Source organism: Moschus berezovskii, chromosome 3 (genome assembly GCF_049115385.1).
Source record: "Moschus berezovskii isolate FMDL1 chromosome 3, NW_MosBer_1.0, whole genome shotgun sequence".
NCBI lineage: Eukaryota > Metazoa > Chordata > Mammalia > Artiodactyla > Moschidae > Moschus > Moschus berezovskii.
In genome coordinates this window covers 27208965-27227567 of record NC_142462.1, presented here as the reverse complement: position 1 = coordinate 27227567, position 18603 = coordinate 27208965, and the positions used below count along the sequence as shown (strand labels likewise).

Genomic DNA, 18603 nt, shown 5'->3' with positions numbered 1-18603 from the left:
CCACAGGACTGGAAAAGGTCAGTCTTCATTCCAATCCCAAAGAAAGGCAATGCCAAAGAATGCTCAAACTACCGCACAATTGCACTCATCTCACACGCTAGTAAAGTCATGCTCAAAATTCTCCAAGCTAGGCTTCAGCAATACGGGAACTGTGAACTTCCAGATGTTCAAGCTCGTTTTAGAAAAGACAGAGGAACCAGAAATCAAATTGCCAACATCTGCTGGATCATAGAAAAAGCAAGAGAGTTCCAGGAAAACATCTATTTCTGCTTCATTGACTATGACAAAGCCTTTGACTGTGTGGATCACAACAAACTGTGGAACATTCTGAAAGAGATGGGAATCCCAGACCACCTGACCTGCCTCTTGAGAAACCTGTATGCAGGTCAGGAAGCTACAGTTAGAGCTGGACATGGAACAACAAACTGGTTCCAAATAGGAAAAGGAGTGCGTCAAGGTTGTATATTGTCACCCTGTTTATTTAACTTATATGCAGAGTACATCATGAGGAACGCTGGGCTGGAAGAAGCACAAGCTGGAATCAATTGCTGGGAGAAATATCAATAACCTCAGATATGCAGATGATACCACCCTTATGGCAGAAAGTGAAGAGGAACTAAAAAGCCTCTTGATGAAAGTGAAAGAGTAGAGTGAAAAAGTTGGCTTGAAGCTCAACATTCAGAAAACTAAGACCATGGCATCTGGTCCCATCATTTCATGGGAAATAGATGGGGAAAAAGTGGAAACAGTGTCAGACTTTATTTTGGGGGGCTCCAAAATCACTGCGGATGCTGACTGCAGCCATGAAATTAAAAGACGCTTATTCCTTGGAAGGAAAGTTATGACCAACCTAGATAGCATATTAAATAGCAGAGACATTACTTTGCTAACCAAGGTCCGTCTAGTCAAGGCTATGATTTTTCCAGTGGTCATGTAAGGATGTGACAGTTAGACTGTGAAGAAAGCTGATTGCCGAAGAATTGATGCTTTTGAACTGTGGTGTTGGAGAAGACTCTTTAGAGTCCCCTGGACTGCAAGGAGATCCAACCAGTCCACTCTAAAGGAAATCAGTCCTGGGTGTTCATTGGAAGGACTGATACTAAAGCTGAAACTCCAATATTTTGGCCACCTCATGCGACAAGTTGACTCACTGGAAAAGACTCTGATCCTGGGAAAGATTGGGGGCAGGAGGAGAAGGGTACAACAGAGAATGAGATAGCTGGATGGCATCACCGACTTGATGGGCATGAGTTTGAGTGAACTCCGGGAGTTGGTGATGGACAGGGAGCCCTGGTGTACTGTGATTCATGGGGTCGCAAAGAGTCGGATACGATTGAGCAACTGAACTGAACTGAAATAGAATGAGTTTTTAAAAATTAAATTCATATTTATTTATCTATAAAAGTAATTTAATCTTAAAAGTTGACCGTGTAATTAACTCACACATCACACTTGAATAAAATGTCACAACATGTCACCTTTTTAAAGATATGTATTTTAATGATAAAAGATAGTATTAGTGAAGCCTTTTTGTATGTATCTTTTGTGACATTAAACATGTACTGTCAAATATATAGATGTATATAATAGCGTGTTAAGAATATAAATCATTTTGTCAAGGAAGAGCTGTGCTTTCAAAGCCTTCTTAAAAGGCCAAAAAGGTAAAGTTTCTCTTAGGAAATGATGCTTAGGAGTTAACACTATCACAGTTACATCAGCTAAAGAAGGAAAATAACAAACTTGTTAAACCATCTTAACAGAAATCTTACTGCAAATAGGTGATTCTTTTCAACACAACACAAAGAAAGAATAACCTCAAAGGCAGGTGTAACTTTCTTCCATAGTGTATTAAAAGTACGAGTTTGGCTAATGGCTCCTGAATTGTAAAAGTTGCTGACAAACTCCCCTAGACTGTGTATAGTTTTTCCCCTTTAAAAAGTCATATAAAAAGATATGTCAGCGTCCAGCAGAGCTAATATTGGTCCATAAGAAAAGTTATAAAAATATTAACATAAGAAAATTCCAGTTTAAAAGAAATTTCAAACCAATTCTAAGCATGGAAAAATAGCCATATGGCTGAGGTTAATTTTCTAAAGTCAAACAAGCTCCTCCTTCCCCCTAAAACAGTAATGGGACAGCTGCCCCATTATATTTGTTTTTTTTCCTACAAAAATCAGTTTACCACCTGCTGGAATCCCAGCCCAGGAACCAGCCTGTGAAAGTATGTGGCTCATGCCCCTGTTTTATGATGACAATTGGCGTCCTCTTATCTCTTCCAGAAGGGTCAGTCTCAAGGTATATTTTGGCTAAAAAGAGTTTAAAAAACAAATAAATTCAGTTAGTTTCAACTAAAGTAAAATAACTAAAGAATGAGAAGCCTTCCAATAAAAGTAATAAATCAAATTTTCATTGGCCCAAAGTAGCCAACGCTACTCTATTTGAACAGTTCCTTATTATTTTCTCACATCTGGAATGTGCATGTCTCATTATTTCCTGAAAAAAATTCCAAACTTTATGGAATTATCCTTATAGCATAATTATTCTTTACTTTGCAATAATGAAAAAAAAAAAAAAGTACTGCCAGAAAGAATAGCATTCCTCAAAAGGAATTTATAAAAATCTAGATTATCAGAGTAATGGAGCTTTTACTATTTCCATAATTTAAAAAAATGAATTTAAAAGTCTCAGAATAAATTGACATACTTATATCCTAAATTAGATAACAAAACATAATTTTGTGGTTCCTATTCTGAAATTCTTCAGTTTTTAAAAAATTCCATTACTCTTTACTTCTGAAGATGAAAGCTAAGATTCTTCTCATTCTCGGTTTTGATACATGGTTTTGGAGGATGTGGTGCAAAAAGAAATCAGGGAACTTTCTAACAACTGTTCAGAATTATGTCCTAATTGCCCATGGGATCCAGCTTACCAGACTTCAAAGATTCTGCTTTCTCAACTTCATTGGCATCTTTTCCAATCCAAATAAAAATCTGAAAAATGAAGCAATAATAATACTCATAATTTTGGGAGTATCGATGCGGTGTGAGCCTTATGCAAAGTGCTTCTCATACCATCTCACTTAATCTTCACAACAGCCCCAAAGTCAGGGATGTGGACATGCACGTGCAGAGAAGTTCAATCGCTCTCCTAATGTCTACACTTATTAAGAGCTGCCTGAATTTGTATCCAGCCAGTTTGACTCCAGATATCACATTCTGGTATTTAATGTTTATGTAGTATTTTTCTAGTTTACAAAGTGAGCCTTCCTGAAAACAACAGGCTGGTTGTTTTGCACACACGCTCCTGGGGTGTGTAAAGCAGGCATTATTCCCATATTATTATCCTGAGGGAGCCACATGTAGCTTGTTCATGGGCACCCCACACTCTCTTTAGGAACCCCTAACTTAAACCTAGTCTTCTCCTATGTTATAGTATCCTGTCACACTTTGGTAAAAGTGCTGTGTGTGTGTGTGCTTAGTTGCTCAGTCGTGTCCCACTCTTTGCAACCCCAAGGACTACAGCTTGCCAGACTCCTCTGTCCACGGGGATTCTCCAGCCAAGAATACTTGGAGTGTGTTGCCAATTCCTTCTCTAGGGGATCTTCCTAACCCAGGGATCAAACCGGTGTCTCCTGCATTGTCAGGCAGATTCTTTACCAACAAACCACCAAAGAAGCCATTATTAGTTTACATAGAGATTAAAGGAAAACGACTCTCATGTATGACTTCCCTGGTGGCTCAGACAGTACAGAATCTGTACAAAGAGTCAGACACAACTGAGCAACTAACACACATCGATGTGACATACAAAATCACCATTAATTTGCTACAAATAAAGATATCTATATTAACAGTAATGTATTTTAGTGTGTAGATTCAAAAGTATTCTGTTTGTTTCTTCTCCAGAGGAGAGGTCTCCTATGACTTCTTGTCAGATTTCAAGAGAAATTCTGAATATTTCAGTCTCCCTGAGGCATTGGAATCCACTAATGCATTTATTACTTAAATGTATGAATAAATACGGAGAAGGCACTGGCAAGCCACTCCAGTACTCTTGCCTAGAAAATCCCATGGATGGAGGAGCCTGGTAGGCTGCAGTCTATGGGGTCGCTAAGGGTCGGACACGACTGAGCGAGTTCACTTCCACTTTTCACTTTCACACATTGGAGGAGGAAATGGCAACCCACTCCAGTGTTCTTGCCGGGAGAATCCCAGGGATGGGGGAGCCTGGTGGGCTTCCGTCTATGGGGTCACACAGAGTCGGACATGACTGAAGTGACTTAGCAGCAGCAGCATGAATAAATAAGAATAAATGAATGTCTGAATAAATAAAAATGAATGAATATCTGAATAAATAAGGAACAAATGAATCTTACAAAATAAATGAAAAACAGGAGTTTTCTGTTGTTTGTTTGTTTCTTGTTTTCACCTAAATCTATACAGCCAAAGATGGATAGCCATGGAATTATTTCCAGCTTAAGAAAACAACGTGCCGTATGCATTAGTTTTATTTTTTGCCAAACCGTGGAAATTTTCTTATAAATATAGCCTAAATCCATGGGTCTATTTATTATTAAACTTGCCATTTCTCAAGGAAGGTTGTATCAGCTCCCATCTATAAGCACGCACTCTCGCCATGAACAAAACACAGTTTTACCTGTTCCCAAGCATCTAAGAGCATGACATCATCTTCTGCTAAATCATCCTGGGTGAACTCTCCTGGAACCTCTTCAATCTGAAATGTATAAAAAAGCTTTATAACCCAACAGTCAAGCAGTGATTTTTCTAATATAAAGGATACAAATGTTTTGTATTATCTGGAACATAGGGAAAAAATAAAGCTTGTTAGTCATTTTTTCCTTCCCTTTGGGCAATAAAGACTTAAATAATTGTTTATCTATTTAATCATGTATCACAAACTGAGGCTATCTTATTTAGGGAGGGGAGTACTTAACATAAATATTGCATATGGCTTTAGAGAGACCATGCACAAGCAACATAGCCATAGTTTCCTCTACTTCCAGTTCTTTGTGACAAGTTGCTTCGCAAGTTTCTGTTGCCTTCCTAATTCCTAAAGACATTTAAGTGTATGATGCAGGTATTAAATCTTCTTTCATTTTGTAGGTAGGTCAAGATTATTTTAATAAAATCAACAGGTGTGGTCATTTTTAAAAAGCAACCATTTTCAATAAAATATTATAACAATATTCCACAAGCAAAGTGTCATTATTTTTATTTTAAATGGGTTAAACTGTGTTCTCCAGAGCTAACACTAAAGGGTAATGGGCTAGTTTAACACACCCAATATCAGCAGGCATTCATTAAAGTTCAAATTTTTGAAAGAATTCTGGATGAAACTCCCCCTAATCATTAGGAAGGTGGTGACAGATTGGATTAGGGTTTGCAGTTCTTCACGTTTCCTCTCTGCTGTGTGTGACACTGCAGGTGAAGTTGACTCTGGCCTTGGCCATGTCTTGGTAAATACAAGCTTTACTTTTGAACACACACATGAAAATTAATATTTTAATGTAAGCCAGTGGGACTTACTTAATTGAGCCAGTGGGACTCAGCCGAGCATCCTGTGCTCCTGGGCTCTGTCCACGGATAAACGGGCATGAACCTAACCTGCAGCCCCTTAAGCATGACAGTACCTATTTGTTGTAATCTTATGGTATTCTCAAATTGTTACACAAAAAACAAACACTAGCCATTTACAGAGGGCAAGAAATGAGTTTATATATCTTTTTACAGAATATACCGTGCCAGGCACCGTTCTAATTCTTTATATGCAACAACCAAGATAATATTCACAACTCTCTGTAGTCAGTACGAGGATTAGCCCCATTTTTCAGATGAGAACATTATAACACAGAGAGGCTAAGTGACCAGCCTAAAGTTACACAGCCAGGAAGAAATATCACCAAGTAAGTGATATCGAGCAGGCACACTGGTTCTAAAAGCTGTGCCTATAGACTCTGCTGTCTTGTATGAATCTACACGTCTAGAGCCTGTTTTCTGATGATGGTAATAAGATCAAACACTTGTTAGCAACACTCCTTTTCCTTAAAATGTTAAGAATTAGAGTTCCAAATGTCAAACAAGAAAATGAATAAGTGTAAAGAAAAAAGTATATTTTTCTTAAGTATGTAAATAACAAAAGCCGAAAACTAATAGATTTTTTTAAACCTAAGAAAAAAGCCTAGGAATTATGTTTGTAAGTATATATTTGCATATTCATTTTTGTAAAATATATCTTCATTGGAAACAAGCATGATATTTATGGCAATATTAGCAAATAATACTCTCAAGAAATTAGAAAGGCTCACACTGAAAAAGATGTTATTTGGATGCGATATCAAATAACAATCAAAAGAGTAAACAGATTTTCCTGACGATGAATTTATAAAATACAGGGATTTCCTGCAAAGCAGATGAACAACTGTGGTGCCTAACAACCTAATATTTATCACAATTCACCATTTAAATCTTTAATCTTTAGGTCAAGTCACTTGTAAGCTTCAAGTGTGTTTCACATATGAGCAGTTTCTTCTTCAAAGCATTTTATTTCAAACATGCAATGTACCTGGGAAAATATTAATTTTCATGTGTGTGTTCAACAGTTAAGCTTATATTTACCAAGACATGGTGACCAAATCTTTAGATCAAATTTTATCAGCAAAGAATCTGTTCCTTAAATGAAAAATTTACACAAAAGCCTAGTATGTCAAATGGAGAAAGCAGAATTTTTGTGATTAAACTGAGATGAGGGGCTAAGCCCAGGATATTTCAGAGACCCATAGAAAATCACTCTTGTACACTGATATTTTTATTTCGAATTGCCTAGAATTCAAAGCTTGTGAATGTGACTGTGACATAAAATATTCCTGCTGATTTCAGCTCACTTGCAGGTGTGTGTAGAGTTCTGTGATTTTGCTCAATGATCATAATATTTCCATAATGTTTTTCATTCCATCAACATGGTGAGACTTTTTACTCCCCTGGGAAACTCAAGTGTAAAATTTTACGTAGTTTGATCAGAGGAACCACTGTTGCTGCCCACCGAAAGTGTCAAATTATTAAATTAACAAATCCAACCATGTGCATATGCATACAGCAACAACCACGCGCTGACACAGGTGCAAAGTAGCTGATATTTTTAAGAGCCGCTTGATTTACATGGTACATTACAGTATTCCTATGCTTTCCTATCCATTATCACTGGCTCTTAAATCAACCCTGCGTGGAGCAAAGATTGTCATTCGTGGTTTGCAAGTAAACCAAAACTGAGAATTGGAGTAGGAATGTCACTGGAAAGAACCAGAGCAGTATCAGAATGCCTCTCTTTCCTTCCCCCTACTGTTCGGTTCAACCCCGTGGTTTCTCAGGACACTTACAATGAATCTTCCAGTTTTGTTGGAGCAGCCGTAAAGCCGAGGTGGATGGTCTTCAGCCTGGGATTCTAGCAGAGGAGAGGTCTGGTAGTCTTTTTTCCCTCCAAGGGAATTCCAAAATTCCTCTGTGGAAAACACACTGAGTTAACCTATGCATTTTCAGGAGCATATGATCGGTATTGCTTTTCAGTAACAAATAATTGCATCTCACGTCAAGTTCATTGTTAAGTTACTTAAATACAGCAGGAGAGGTTACACAAATAGAGCAGGTACCATCACCCATTCTTGAAGCTAGTAAATGGGTTCTTAATGCCCTATAACCATTACAAAGTTCCTATTTATAAAAAAGATAAATTACATGATGAGCAAGTACACCAAATATAAGTTCTGGCTGGAGTCCTTGGCGCCACCTATACACACCTGGTTCCTCGCCCTCCTGAATCATTGCAGTTTTGCATTTGAGGACACTTGCCACGTATTCTGCTCCTTTCTCCTCCTCCTGTGTGGCACCTTTTCCTACCCAGATGTAGCCATTATTTTGTCGCAGTTTCAGGACAAAAACATCATTGGAATTCAACGAATTTGCATCAACATCTACCTAGAGTATGAAGAAAAATAACACGATTTAAATTCATTGCTGGTCCCTCAGTAAACATGCCCAAGAAGCTGTGCTGCTGCCAAACTACCTACAGACTTCTGTTCTGATCCAGGAATTAATTCAGGGGGCACTAGGACACCACTTGTTATTGTTTTTCAGTTGCTAAGTTGTGTCCAACTCTTTACAACTCCATGGGCTGCAGCACACCAGCCTTCCCTGTCATTCACTATCTCTGGGAGCTTGCTTAAATTCATGTCCATTGAGGTGGTGATGCCATCCAACCATCTCACCCTCTGTTGTCCCTTCCTCCTCCTGCCTTCAATCTTTCCCAGCATCAGGGTCTTTTCCAATGATTCAGCTCTTCACATCAGGTGGCCAAGTATTGGAGCTTCAGCTTCAGCATCAGTCCTTCCAATGAATACTCAGGACTGATTTCCTTTAGGATTGACTGCTTTGATCTCCTTGCTGTCCAAGGGACTCTCAAGAGTCTTCTCCAACACCACAGTTCAAAAGCATCAATTCTTCAGCGCTCAACCTTCTTTGTAGTCCATCTCTCACATCCATATATGACTACTGGAAAAACCATAGCTTTGACAAGATAGACCTCTGTTGGCAAAGTGATGTCTCTGGCTTTTAATATGCTGTCTAGGTACAAAAACATTCTCAGAGCCATGTTTCAATAGTACATAAACTGTGAACTTTCACATGTTCAAGCTGGATTTAGAAAAGGCAGAGGAACCAGAGATAAAATTGCCAACATCCACTGGATCATTGAAAAAGCAAGAGTTTCAGAAAACCATCTACTTCTGCTTTATTGACTACGCCAAAGTCTTTTACTGTGTGGATCACAATAAACTGTGGAAAATTCTGAAACACAGGAATACCAGACCATCGGACTTGCCTCTTAAGAAATCTGTACGCAGGTCAGGAAGGAACAGTTAGAACTGGACATGGAACAACAGACTGGTTCCAAATAGGAAAAGGAGTATGTCAAGGCTGTATACTGTCACCGTGTTTATTTAACTTATTTGAAGAGTACATCATGAGAAACACTGGACTGGAAGAAGCACAAGCTGGAATCAAGACTGCCAGGAGAAATATCAATAACCTCAGATATGCAGATGACACTACCCTTATGGCAGAAAGTGAAGAACTGAAGAGCTTCTTGATGAAAGTGAAAGAGGAGAGTGAAAAGGTTGGCTTAAAGCTCAACATTCAGAAAACGAAGATCATGGCATCCCATCACTTCATGGCAAATAGAGGGGGAAACAATGCAAACACTGAGAAACTTTATTTTTCTGGGCTCCAAAATCACTGCGGATGGTGACTGCAGCCATGAAATTAAAAGACGTTTGCTCCTTGGAAGAAAAGCCATGACCATCCTAGACAGCATATTAAAAAGCAGAGATATTACTTTGCCAACAAAGGTCCGTCGAGTCAAAGCTATGGTTTTTCCAGTAGTCATGCACAGATGTGAGAGTTGGACTATAAAGAAAGCTGAGCACTGAAGAATTGATGCTTTTGAACTGTGGTGTTGGAGAAGACTCTTGAGAGTCCCTTGGATTGCAAGGAGATCCAACCAGTCCATCCTAAAGGAAATCAGTCCTGAATATTCATTGGAAAGACTGAGGCTGAAGCTGAAACTCCAATACTTTGGTCACCTGATGGGAAGAACTGACTCATCTGAAAAGACCCTGATGCTGGGAAAGATTGAAGGCAGGAGGAGAAGAGGATAACAGAGGATGAGGTGGTAGGATGGCATCACCAACTCGATGGACATGAGTTTGAGTAAGATCCTGGAGCTGGTGATGGACAGGGAAACCTGGCATGCTGCAGTCCATGGGGTTGCAAAGAGTTGGACATGACTGAGCGACTGAAGTGAACTCACCTAGGTACCACTAGGTAACCGCTAGGGGGTTAGAAACATTAGAACAGGAGCATATATTGCTGGGTCACTGTAAGGCTCACCTGCCTGAATAATCCTCTGAGAATAAAATGAGGCAAATTTAAGTGATACATAACAAGGATAATATTCAAAGAGACCGCAAAAAGGATGATGGCCTATAACTGATATTTGGAAAGAGGATGTAATATTCCCAAATGACACAATAAAGCACAATGTTCAGGTTTTCTCTCCCCTACTGAAGAGGTTTGTCAAATAATCAAGGGGACATCTAAAAATCATAAAACAGGGATTGAGATTTAATGTAAGAAAAGACTGTAACAGAGATTGACTAAAAGCTTCTCCAGGCTCAGATAAATTATAGCTCAGATTATAAAAGGATATTTAGAAGGCATTAAAAGCATATGACCAACCTAGATAGCATATTAAAAAGCAGAGACATTACTTTGCCAACCAAGGTCCGTCTAGTCAAGACTATGGTTTTTCCAGTAATCATGTATGGATGTGAGAGTTGGACTGTGAAGAAAGCTGAGTGCCGAAGAATTGATGCTTTTGAACTGTGGTGCTGGAGAAGACTCTTGAGAGTCCCTTGGCCTGCAAGGAGATCCAACCAATCCATTCTAAAGGAGATCAGTCCTGGGTGTTCTTTGGAAGGACTGATATTAAAGCTGCAACTCCAATACTTTGGCCACCTCACGTGACGAGTTGACTCACTGGAAAAGACTCTGATGCTGGGAGGGTTTGGGCCAAGAGGAGAAGGGAACGACAGAGAATGAGATGGCTGGATGGCATCACCGACTCTGTGGACATGAGTTTGAGTGAACTCCAGGAGTTGGTGATGGACGGGGAGGCCTGGCATGCTGCGATTCATGGGTTCGCAAAGAGTCGGACATGACTGAGCGACTGAACTGAACTGAACTGGAAAGCATAGCACTGACAAACCCCCTTCCTTTTAACCGAGATGTCGTGGACACCGTCTGGGATGAGCCACATGAGTGCAGTTCTGGTCCCTGTGGCCCAGAGCCAGTGAGAGAGGCCTGGCTGAGACCAGACTCCAGCCTGAGGGTGAGCCTTAAGGTGGAGCCTCAGAGCAGCAACAAGGCATGAGCAGAGTCTCAGGCTTGGGAGGGAGCCTGAGGTCCTAGGATGGGCTTGTGTCTGTAAGCTTGTCATCGTGTGTCTCTGCACTGGTCTGAGGCCCTCTGGACACAGGAGTGTGTGACCGTGACTGTGTGTGTGACTTTCCATAGAACTCCATGTGACGTGTGCTAGCAGGGAGATGAAGAAGGAGGAGGAAACAAGACTGTGATAGGGAGGCCATGAGTGAGGAGGAATTCCAGAGTGTGGTGTCCTGAGGCCGAGTGCAGAGAGCCCTTCGGGAAGCAGCATGTGATGCCGTTTGACCAACTGTGCGGAGTGGCCAGAGGAAAGCATCAGCGTGTGGAAAGCTGGTCTCGCCCAGGTTCATCAGGCCCCTGTCCCCAGAGACGGCACCGGAGGAGCAAGTGAGCACTGCTGGAAGATTTGAAGATGTGCCCCAGGTGTTGGTCACATTCAGGGGAATGGTTATCATCCTCCTTCAGTAAGAAGTTGGCCCCATGGACCAAGCTCGAAGGAATCCCTCAGATGTGATGATGAAAACTGATAGGAATTGTGACTCCCAATTGCTAACCCAAATGACTCCTTGTGTGTGTGTGTGTTTTCAGTCACTCAGGCATGTCCAATTCTTTTTGACGCCATGGACTGTAGGCCCACCAGGCTCCTCTGTCCAGGGAATCTTCCAGGTAAGAATACTGGATAGGATCCCCACATTCTCCTCCAGGGGATCTTCCTGACCCAGGGAACGAACCTGCGTCTCTTGCACCTCCTGTACAGGCAGACAAGCTCCTTACCAACTGCACCACCTGGGAAGCCAAATGTCTCCTTGCTGGTATCGAGGCAAGAGCATGGAAGACGGAGAGGCAGGTGATAAGAGGCCCATGCCCAGACTAGTGTGAGGTCGGGGTAGGAGCTCCACAAAAGAACCTTAGAAAGTTTTAGCCTCCCAGGAGATGAAAACAGAAAGCCTTATCAAAAGCGTTTCGGCCGGTGCATTTCAGAGAGGCTAGGAATGCAAAGGTTAGTTTGAGAGGCTGCAAGAAAAGAAAGAATCTTCATCACAAGCAGCTCACGATGCTTCATAAAGAAGTGTCCACTGGGAAGAGACCAGGACTGTTACGATTCTCCTTGACTCTGGCCTCTGAAATCAGCTAAGAAGGCCTGGAGATGAAAACTTCACTTTCAATTTGACAGATTAAAAAATCAGTCACAATTGAACACATGAGAATCTATGCACAGAATGTCATGGATGAGTTGATACAGAATGGCATTTAAATTATATGACTAAACCAGATCACTCTAAAGAAGGCCAAGACAGCCCTGGAGAGCTCAGGAGCTTTGAGGACAAGCAGAGGGGGAGAATTCAGCAACTGGGTGGGAGTGAAAACAACCTTCAGAAGGGTGACCCTCAAGTGTGGAAGAAATCCTGGTAAGTGTGAGGTTTCAGAAGCCTAGTTAAAAAATAGTGTTTAAGACAGAAAAGAGCAACTGAGTCAAATGCTACAAAGAGGTTGAAAACAATAGCATCAGAGAAGAGAATTTTGATGGCAAAAGGCAGGTCATTGGCAAACTAGATAAACCCCATGTGGATGGTGTGGCGGGAAGGGATGGCTGAGTGGAGTGGCTTTTGATAGAGGAGGCTTGGCACAGCAGGGACAGTGAGGGGGCGAAGATGACTCTTCTGAGGATCTGTACTCTCAAGGATGTACTCTCAGGGATGTGGTAGCCAGGAGGGTCAGAGTCAAGAGAGTTTTTAAAGAAAGGATGAAAGTGTCTTAAAGGCATGTTTGTGCTGCAGAGTAAGTAATCCAGGGGAGAAGAATAAATCAGTGATATGAAGAGAAAGGAGATGACTGCCTGCAAGAATGATGAACTAGAATTAGGATGATAGCATCGGACAGAGAAATCCAGGGAAGTCCTCGGAAAGCCCCAGGACAGGGGACCCAGGACAGAAGTAGTGGTGGGGAATGGGGGCAGATGGACTTTGAGCTGAGAGACAGGAGTCATTTTATTTATGTAATAAATATATAGCCATTTATTTACCAGTATATTAGTTTATACAAACATTATTATTTTATTAATGTATGCATAGCAATATATCAATATTAATGTGTACTTTAGTGTTTACATGTAAATTACTATTATAAAATATTTATTAATTGTTCAGTTCAGTCGCTCAGTCGTGTCCGACTCTTTGCGACCCCATGAATCACAGCACGCCAGGCCTCCCTGTTAGCTATCAATAAATTAACAACTTAAATTGATTTCATAAAATAGGCAAGAAGGAGAATTCCATATACAGATGCAGACAAGCTGGTGATATTGGAGGAGAGCAGATAAGGTAATCAGGCTTCCCATGTGGCTCCAGTGGTAAAGATCACCTGCCAATGCAGGAGACATAAGAGATGTGGGTTTGATCCCTGGGTCAGAGGGCATGGCAACCCCCTCCAGTATCCTTGCCTGGATAATCCATGGACAGAGGAGCCTGGCAAGCTACAATCCATAGAGTCACAAAGAGTCGGACACGACTGAAGCAACTTAGCACGCACGCATGTAGATAAGGTAAATCTTGTGGGATTATTTTTAAATTCTCTGTGAACTCAGAATCCATTAAAATAGAGAACTGGGATGTTGGAGACGTTGGGGGATGTGATGGGTGGAGAGGGTTCATGGATTCAGCCATGAGACTGGAGAACTGCTGGAAGAAATGGGGGCTAAAGGACAGGAGACACTTGTCACATATTAGATGCTTGAGGTGCTAAAGTTATCACCCAGGACAAGGTCTGGTACAGGACCACAAGCTGAAGTGGGGTCAAGATAAGACTGCTAGATGAGAGGAGCCGCGATGGAGATAGTGAGACAAGAAAGCCATTAAAGAATAAGAGAGTAGGACTCTTGGCTCAGCAGACAGAAAAGGGATGAAGGAGGGAAACGGATAAGAAGGAACGGAGTCAACGGGGCAAAACTGAGCAAGGAGGGGTGCCCACTGTCCTATCCCTGGCCAGCCGGCATCGGGGAAAAACACAGCTTCCACTCGAGAGGGCTGTATGGGCCTCTGTGACCTCAGAACACAGAACAAGCAAGGGGCGGCTTAGAGGAGAGGTTCCAGCGGAGGGATGCTGTGACCCACCTGCTTTTAAGGCTCATCCGAACAACATGGCAGAGCAGTCCAGGTTTGCAGACACACAGAGAGTGCAGGGCAGTTAGGAGACCTGGGTTTCAGTGATGACTGAGGTGATGGGGTGAGGAACTGTAAAGAATCCTCCTTGAAGTCAAAGTACTCAGCCATTTAAAACCCTGGGCCCACTGGCCTGCTCCATCCCTGGCGGGCTGGGGGCCTGACACCGCGATCTGGGGCTTGACTTCTTTCACAGCTGCCACTCAGAGGCAGCTCGTTCGGCCAGCTCAATGATGACTCTCGCCCAGTGGGGCAAAGCTTGCTTTCCGTGTTCTTTACATTTGTGCAAATAAGGGCCTTCTCTTTCAACTTCCCCAGTGTGGTCACCGGACCATCACCCGTGATCTATCTTCCCCCAGGCCTTGCAAGACAGAGCTTAAGCTGTCTCATGCCTTCAACAACTTGATTTGTTACATCCTTCTTTTTTGTATATATTAAACTTATTTTTAACTAAAGGATAATTGCTTTACAGTACTGTGTCGGTTTCTATCAAACATCAGAGTGTCCTCTCTCTATTATTCTTAAACCCATTTGTTTTGTTACAGTGTGGCTGAAAAATATGAGAGGCCTGTTATCTGATTAACTTTTTTACTTTTTACTTGATTCTCCTGCTTTTAGTATTTTTAACGGTGAAAACTGGGTAAGTTACAGCAATGAAATTGGTTTACTTGCCATTTTTTTTTAAAGACTAATATTGGCTGATGGCTCAGGTCCACTGGGAAGTCCATGAGCAGGGCAGGTTTTACTGACTGCGTGACATTACCTCCACAATTCTGGTGATCGAAGCCAGGTTTCTTCGGACTTGAAAGAGGCGTGTAGGGGGCGCCGGCGCCTGACCTTCTTTCTTTGATGTTCCATTCTTGTAAATAATGAGTGGTTTGTCTTTGAACAAACTCAGCAGGTGAGCAGGTTCTTTGCCTTGGGAGACTCGAATCTGGGGGCAGAGGGGATAAAGAAATGCAATAAAGAGGGCAATGAAAGAAGCCTGCATTTCCAAAGACATCCTTATTTTTCTTTTCGAAAAAAAAATTAAAAGTAAATAAAAAGTCAAGTGCAGGAGGAACGATGATTAACAGAAAATATAGGTTAATAATAATCAAGCACAGCTTCCTTGCTGACTTAGGAACCATTCGTTATTCCAGATACAGAACACTGGGGCTGGGGGAGGTAGGTACAATGCCACATTGCATAGCTTTCTGCTTCCACACTGCACCACTCACATCTTAGCACAAAGATGTAAAAAAAAGAGTAATTTTTATAAAAGATGACAAAGATGAGCACTTCGTTGTTTTCCCCACTTGGAGATGTAGATGGACACATGTGTGCAAGTGCTAGTCGCTCGTCCTGTCTGACTCTGTGTGACCCCATGGACTACAGCCCGCCTGGCTCCTCTACCCATGGGATTCTTCAGCAAGAATACTGGAGCGGGTTGCCATTCCCTTCTCCAAGGGATCTTCCCAACCCAGGGATCGAACCCAGGTCTCCTGCATTGCAGGCAGATTCTTTACCATCTGAGCCACCATCGTAATCTAGGAGTGAATAAAGATTTCAATCGAAAACAACAAATGCTGGCAAAATAAACAGAATAGACTTTTATTTTTTAACTTACCTATGGAAATGGTAATAGTAGATTTACTTAATATAATCATTTGTCAGGATAAGGAAATTGAAGAAAATAAATGGTAAATGACTTAATTTCATCTATTAGTTTAACAGTCAGATACTGGATTAGACATGAATTTCCTATTTTTTGCATAAAGTATTGATGCATTTATTTACATGAAGAGTTCAAATTCTGTGTCAGTCTATTTTTTTCTTTTCTTTTTTTTAGATTCTCAGTAAGTTATTATTATTTTCTTTTCCTTTTTTTCTATTTTTTTCAATTACCTTGCCTTTTGCAAAAATTGAACCATCTCCCCTACCCTGGTCTGTTTTTTTCTAAGAAACCAAGTGAATAAGAATGCTGAAGTACACACCATCATGGGGAGGCCTAGGGAGTGGTGCAAGTAACTCCACAGATAACCTTCAGTTAGCAGACATTTATTTAAATAAGCAAGCAGCCAATTATGAAACTGTGCTGGGGCAAGGTTAGCTAAGAGTACCTAAAACTGTTGTTGGCTTAGCATTTCCCATACCATTGAGAAAACCTCAGCTGGCAAATTGAGAGAAAGAGGGCTACTGATTGAAACCCATTCTCCACTGTGAATGAAAGCAAGACAGAAAAAGGGGAATTCCCTGGCAGTTCATGCTTAGGACTGTGCTTCCACTGCAGGGAGTTCAGGTTCGATCCCTGATCAGGGAACTAAGATCCTGCAAGCGACACAGCAAGGCCAAAGACAGAGAAAGAGAGAAAGGTAAACTGAAAATTTTTCAGCACTGTATGAAGGAATGTTTAAAACAAACAGTTTATAACAAACAGTATACTGTTATAAACAAACAGCATGTAGGAATGTTTAAAACAGCGATTTTATTTATTGTAAACCTCTGCCATCTAGTGGTAAAATGAGGCATTACGTTTTCATTGTTAATTCAGGGTTCAAATGGCTGACAATAAATTCATTCATTGGGTGTATTAAATATTAGTAAACTCTGAAATATTAGTAAACTCTGAAATATTAGAATTTATAAGGCACAGTGCATATCTTCAAAGTTTTGTGTGATTTGGTAAGAATAGTTGAAAGGTTAATTAAATGACGTAGATGATGTCAGTTCTTAGACATATTTCATTCAGGAAATGAATGTAATAAACAGTTCATGGGGAAGTTCACAGGGAGTTAAGTGTATTTAAAGAATTCAATAATCTTGTTAACTTGTTAACTGACAATTAGAAACGTTAGTTTATTTTTAAAAGTTAATATGCATCTTTAAATTTAAGTCTAACTTGCTTTATTTAGGAACTAAAAACCAAGACGGAAAGAAAACCAGCTAGAAGATAAGATTGGACCTCCATATCTTACATATTATGCACTAAAGTATTGGACTTACTTTTTTAATTAATTATTACCTTTGAATCAGGTAATAATTTAGATAGAGATTTGATTTATAAAGATCTGAAAATATATAAAGATTTGAAAACTGGAAAGTGATCAGCTGGAAGTGATAACTCAGGTAGAATGGTTTTAATACTTAGTAACAGGTGGCTGCCATTGATCTAATATGATTCTAAAGGAAAGATTCTTTGGGGCTCTAAATTTGTTAATAGCTTATTTTTGTTTCTATTTTTAAAAATTTGTTTGTTCCCTCTTTTGCAGAATCTGAGAGAACAAGTACGGCATGAGAGTAGGAATATTTAAATTCTTAAATGAAAAAAAGGAAATATTTAGAAAGTGTCAAATCTGCATCCTGACGTGGGAGAAGGGTTTTAATGAGACATTGGGCTTGCAAAACTTGTATGAGTTTAGGGGGTAAAAACATCCCAACCTGCACAGCCTGTCCCCCAAGGGATCTATCCAACTGAACAGTCAGGAATGCAGAGGTGGTCAGCTCATCCCGTGTGGCATTTGCTCCTTGCCTGGAGGAACCAAAGTAAAACAAATTAGCTTATATTTAAGTTTTAAGATCTTCTAATTAAAAGACGCTTACTCCCTGGAAGGAAAGTTATGACCAATCTAGATAGTATATTAAAAAGCAGAGACATTACTTTGCCAACAAAGGTCCGTCTAGTCAAGGCTATGGTTTTTCCCATGGTCATGTATGGATGTGAGAGTTGGACTGTGAAGAAAGCTGATCGCTGAAGAATTGATGCTTTTGAACTGTGGTGCTGGAGAAGACTCTTGAGAGTCCCTTGGACTGCAAGGAGATCCAACCAGTCCATTCTAAAGGAGATCAGTCCTGGGTGTTCATTAGAAGGACTGATGCTAAAGCTGAAACTACAATACTTGGGCCACCTTACGCGACGAGTTGACTCACTGGAAAAGAATCTGATGCTAGAAGGGATTGGGGGCGGGAGGAGAAGGGGACAACAGAGAATGAGATGGCTGGATGGCATCACCGACTCAATGGATGTGAGTTTGAGTGAACTCCGGGAGTTGGTGTTGGACAGGGAGGCCTGGTGTGCTGTGATTCATGGGGTTGCAAAGAGTCAGACACGACTGAGTGACTGAACTGAACTGAACTGAAGGCAGGCATTTCAAACAGAAACTTAAGTTAGTATGAAAGATCAAGAAGAAACCTTGCTGTTTTGACATAAAAAAGGCCATAGAAGCTATTGTTTTTTAAAGTATTAACATTGAGCCATGATCTATCCTATGTATTGTTTAGAACAACATATCATAGATATGTTTAATCTCCATTTCAAGGGTCCATTTTTAGCTCCATAATAACTTAGCTAATTTATTAGCTGATTTCAAGTTGGAGCTGCCTATTTTGGAAAACAATCTCAACAGTGAAAATAATCCATTTGAGTAGTATATGAGCCACATCTACAGGGCTGGATA

At 40.7% G+C, this 18603-nt stretch overlaps 1 protein-coding gene across 1 annotated transcript in view; it reads right to left on the bottom strand.

Moving 5' to 3' along the window:
• Positions 1–1455: 1455 nt before the first annotated feature.
• SCIN (scinderin) overlaps positions 1456–18603 on the bottom strand; it is an 87077-nt gene continuing 69929 nt past the window's right edge. The window contains exons 10-16 of the mRNA XM_055420504.2: positions 17588–17678; positions 14931–15101; positions 7811–7988; positions 7394–7515; positions 4657–4734; positions 2930–2990; positions 1456–2306 (exon numbers count right to left, since the gene is read on the bottom strand). Coding sequence (XP_055276479.2) covers positions 2179–2306; positions 2930–2990; positions 4657–4734; positions 7394–7515; positions 7811–7988; positions 14931–15101; positions 17588–17678 — 829 coding nt within the window. The 3' untranslated portion in view covers positions 1456–2178. The remainder of the gene's footprint in view (positions 2307–2929; positions 2991–4656; positions 4735–7393; positions 7516–7810; positions 7989–14930; positions 15102–17587; positions 17679–18603) is intronic.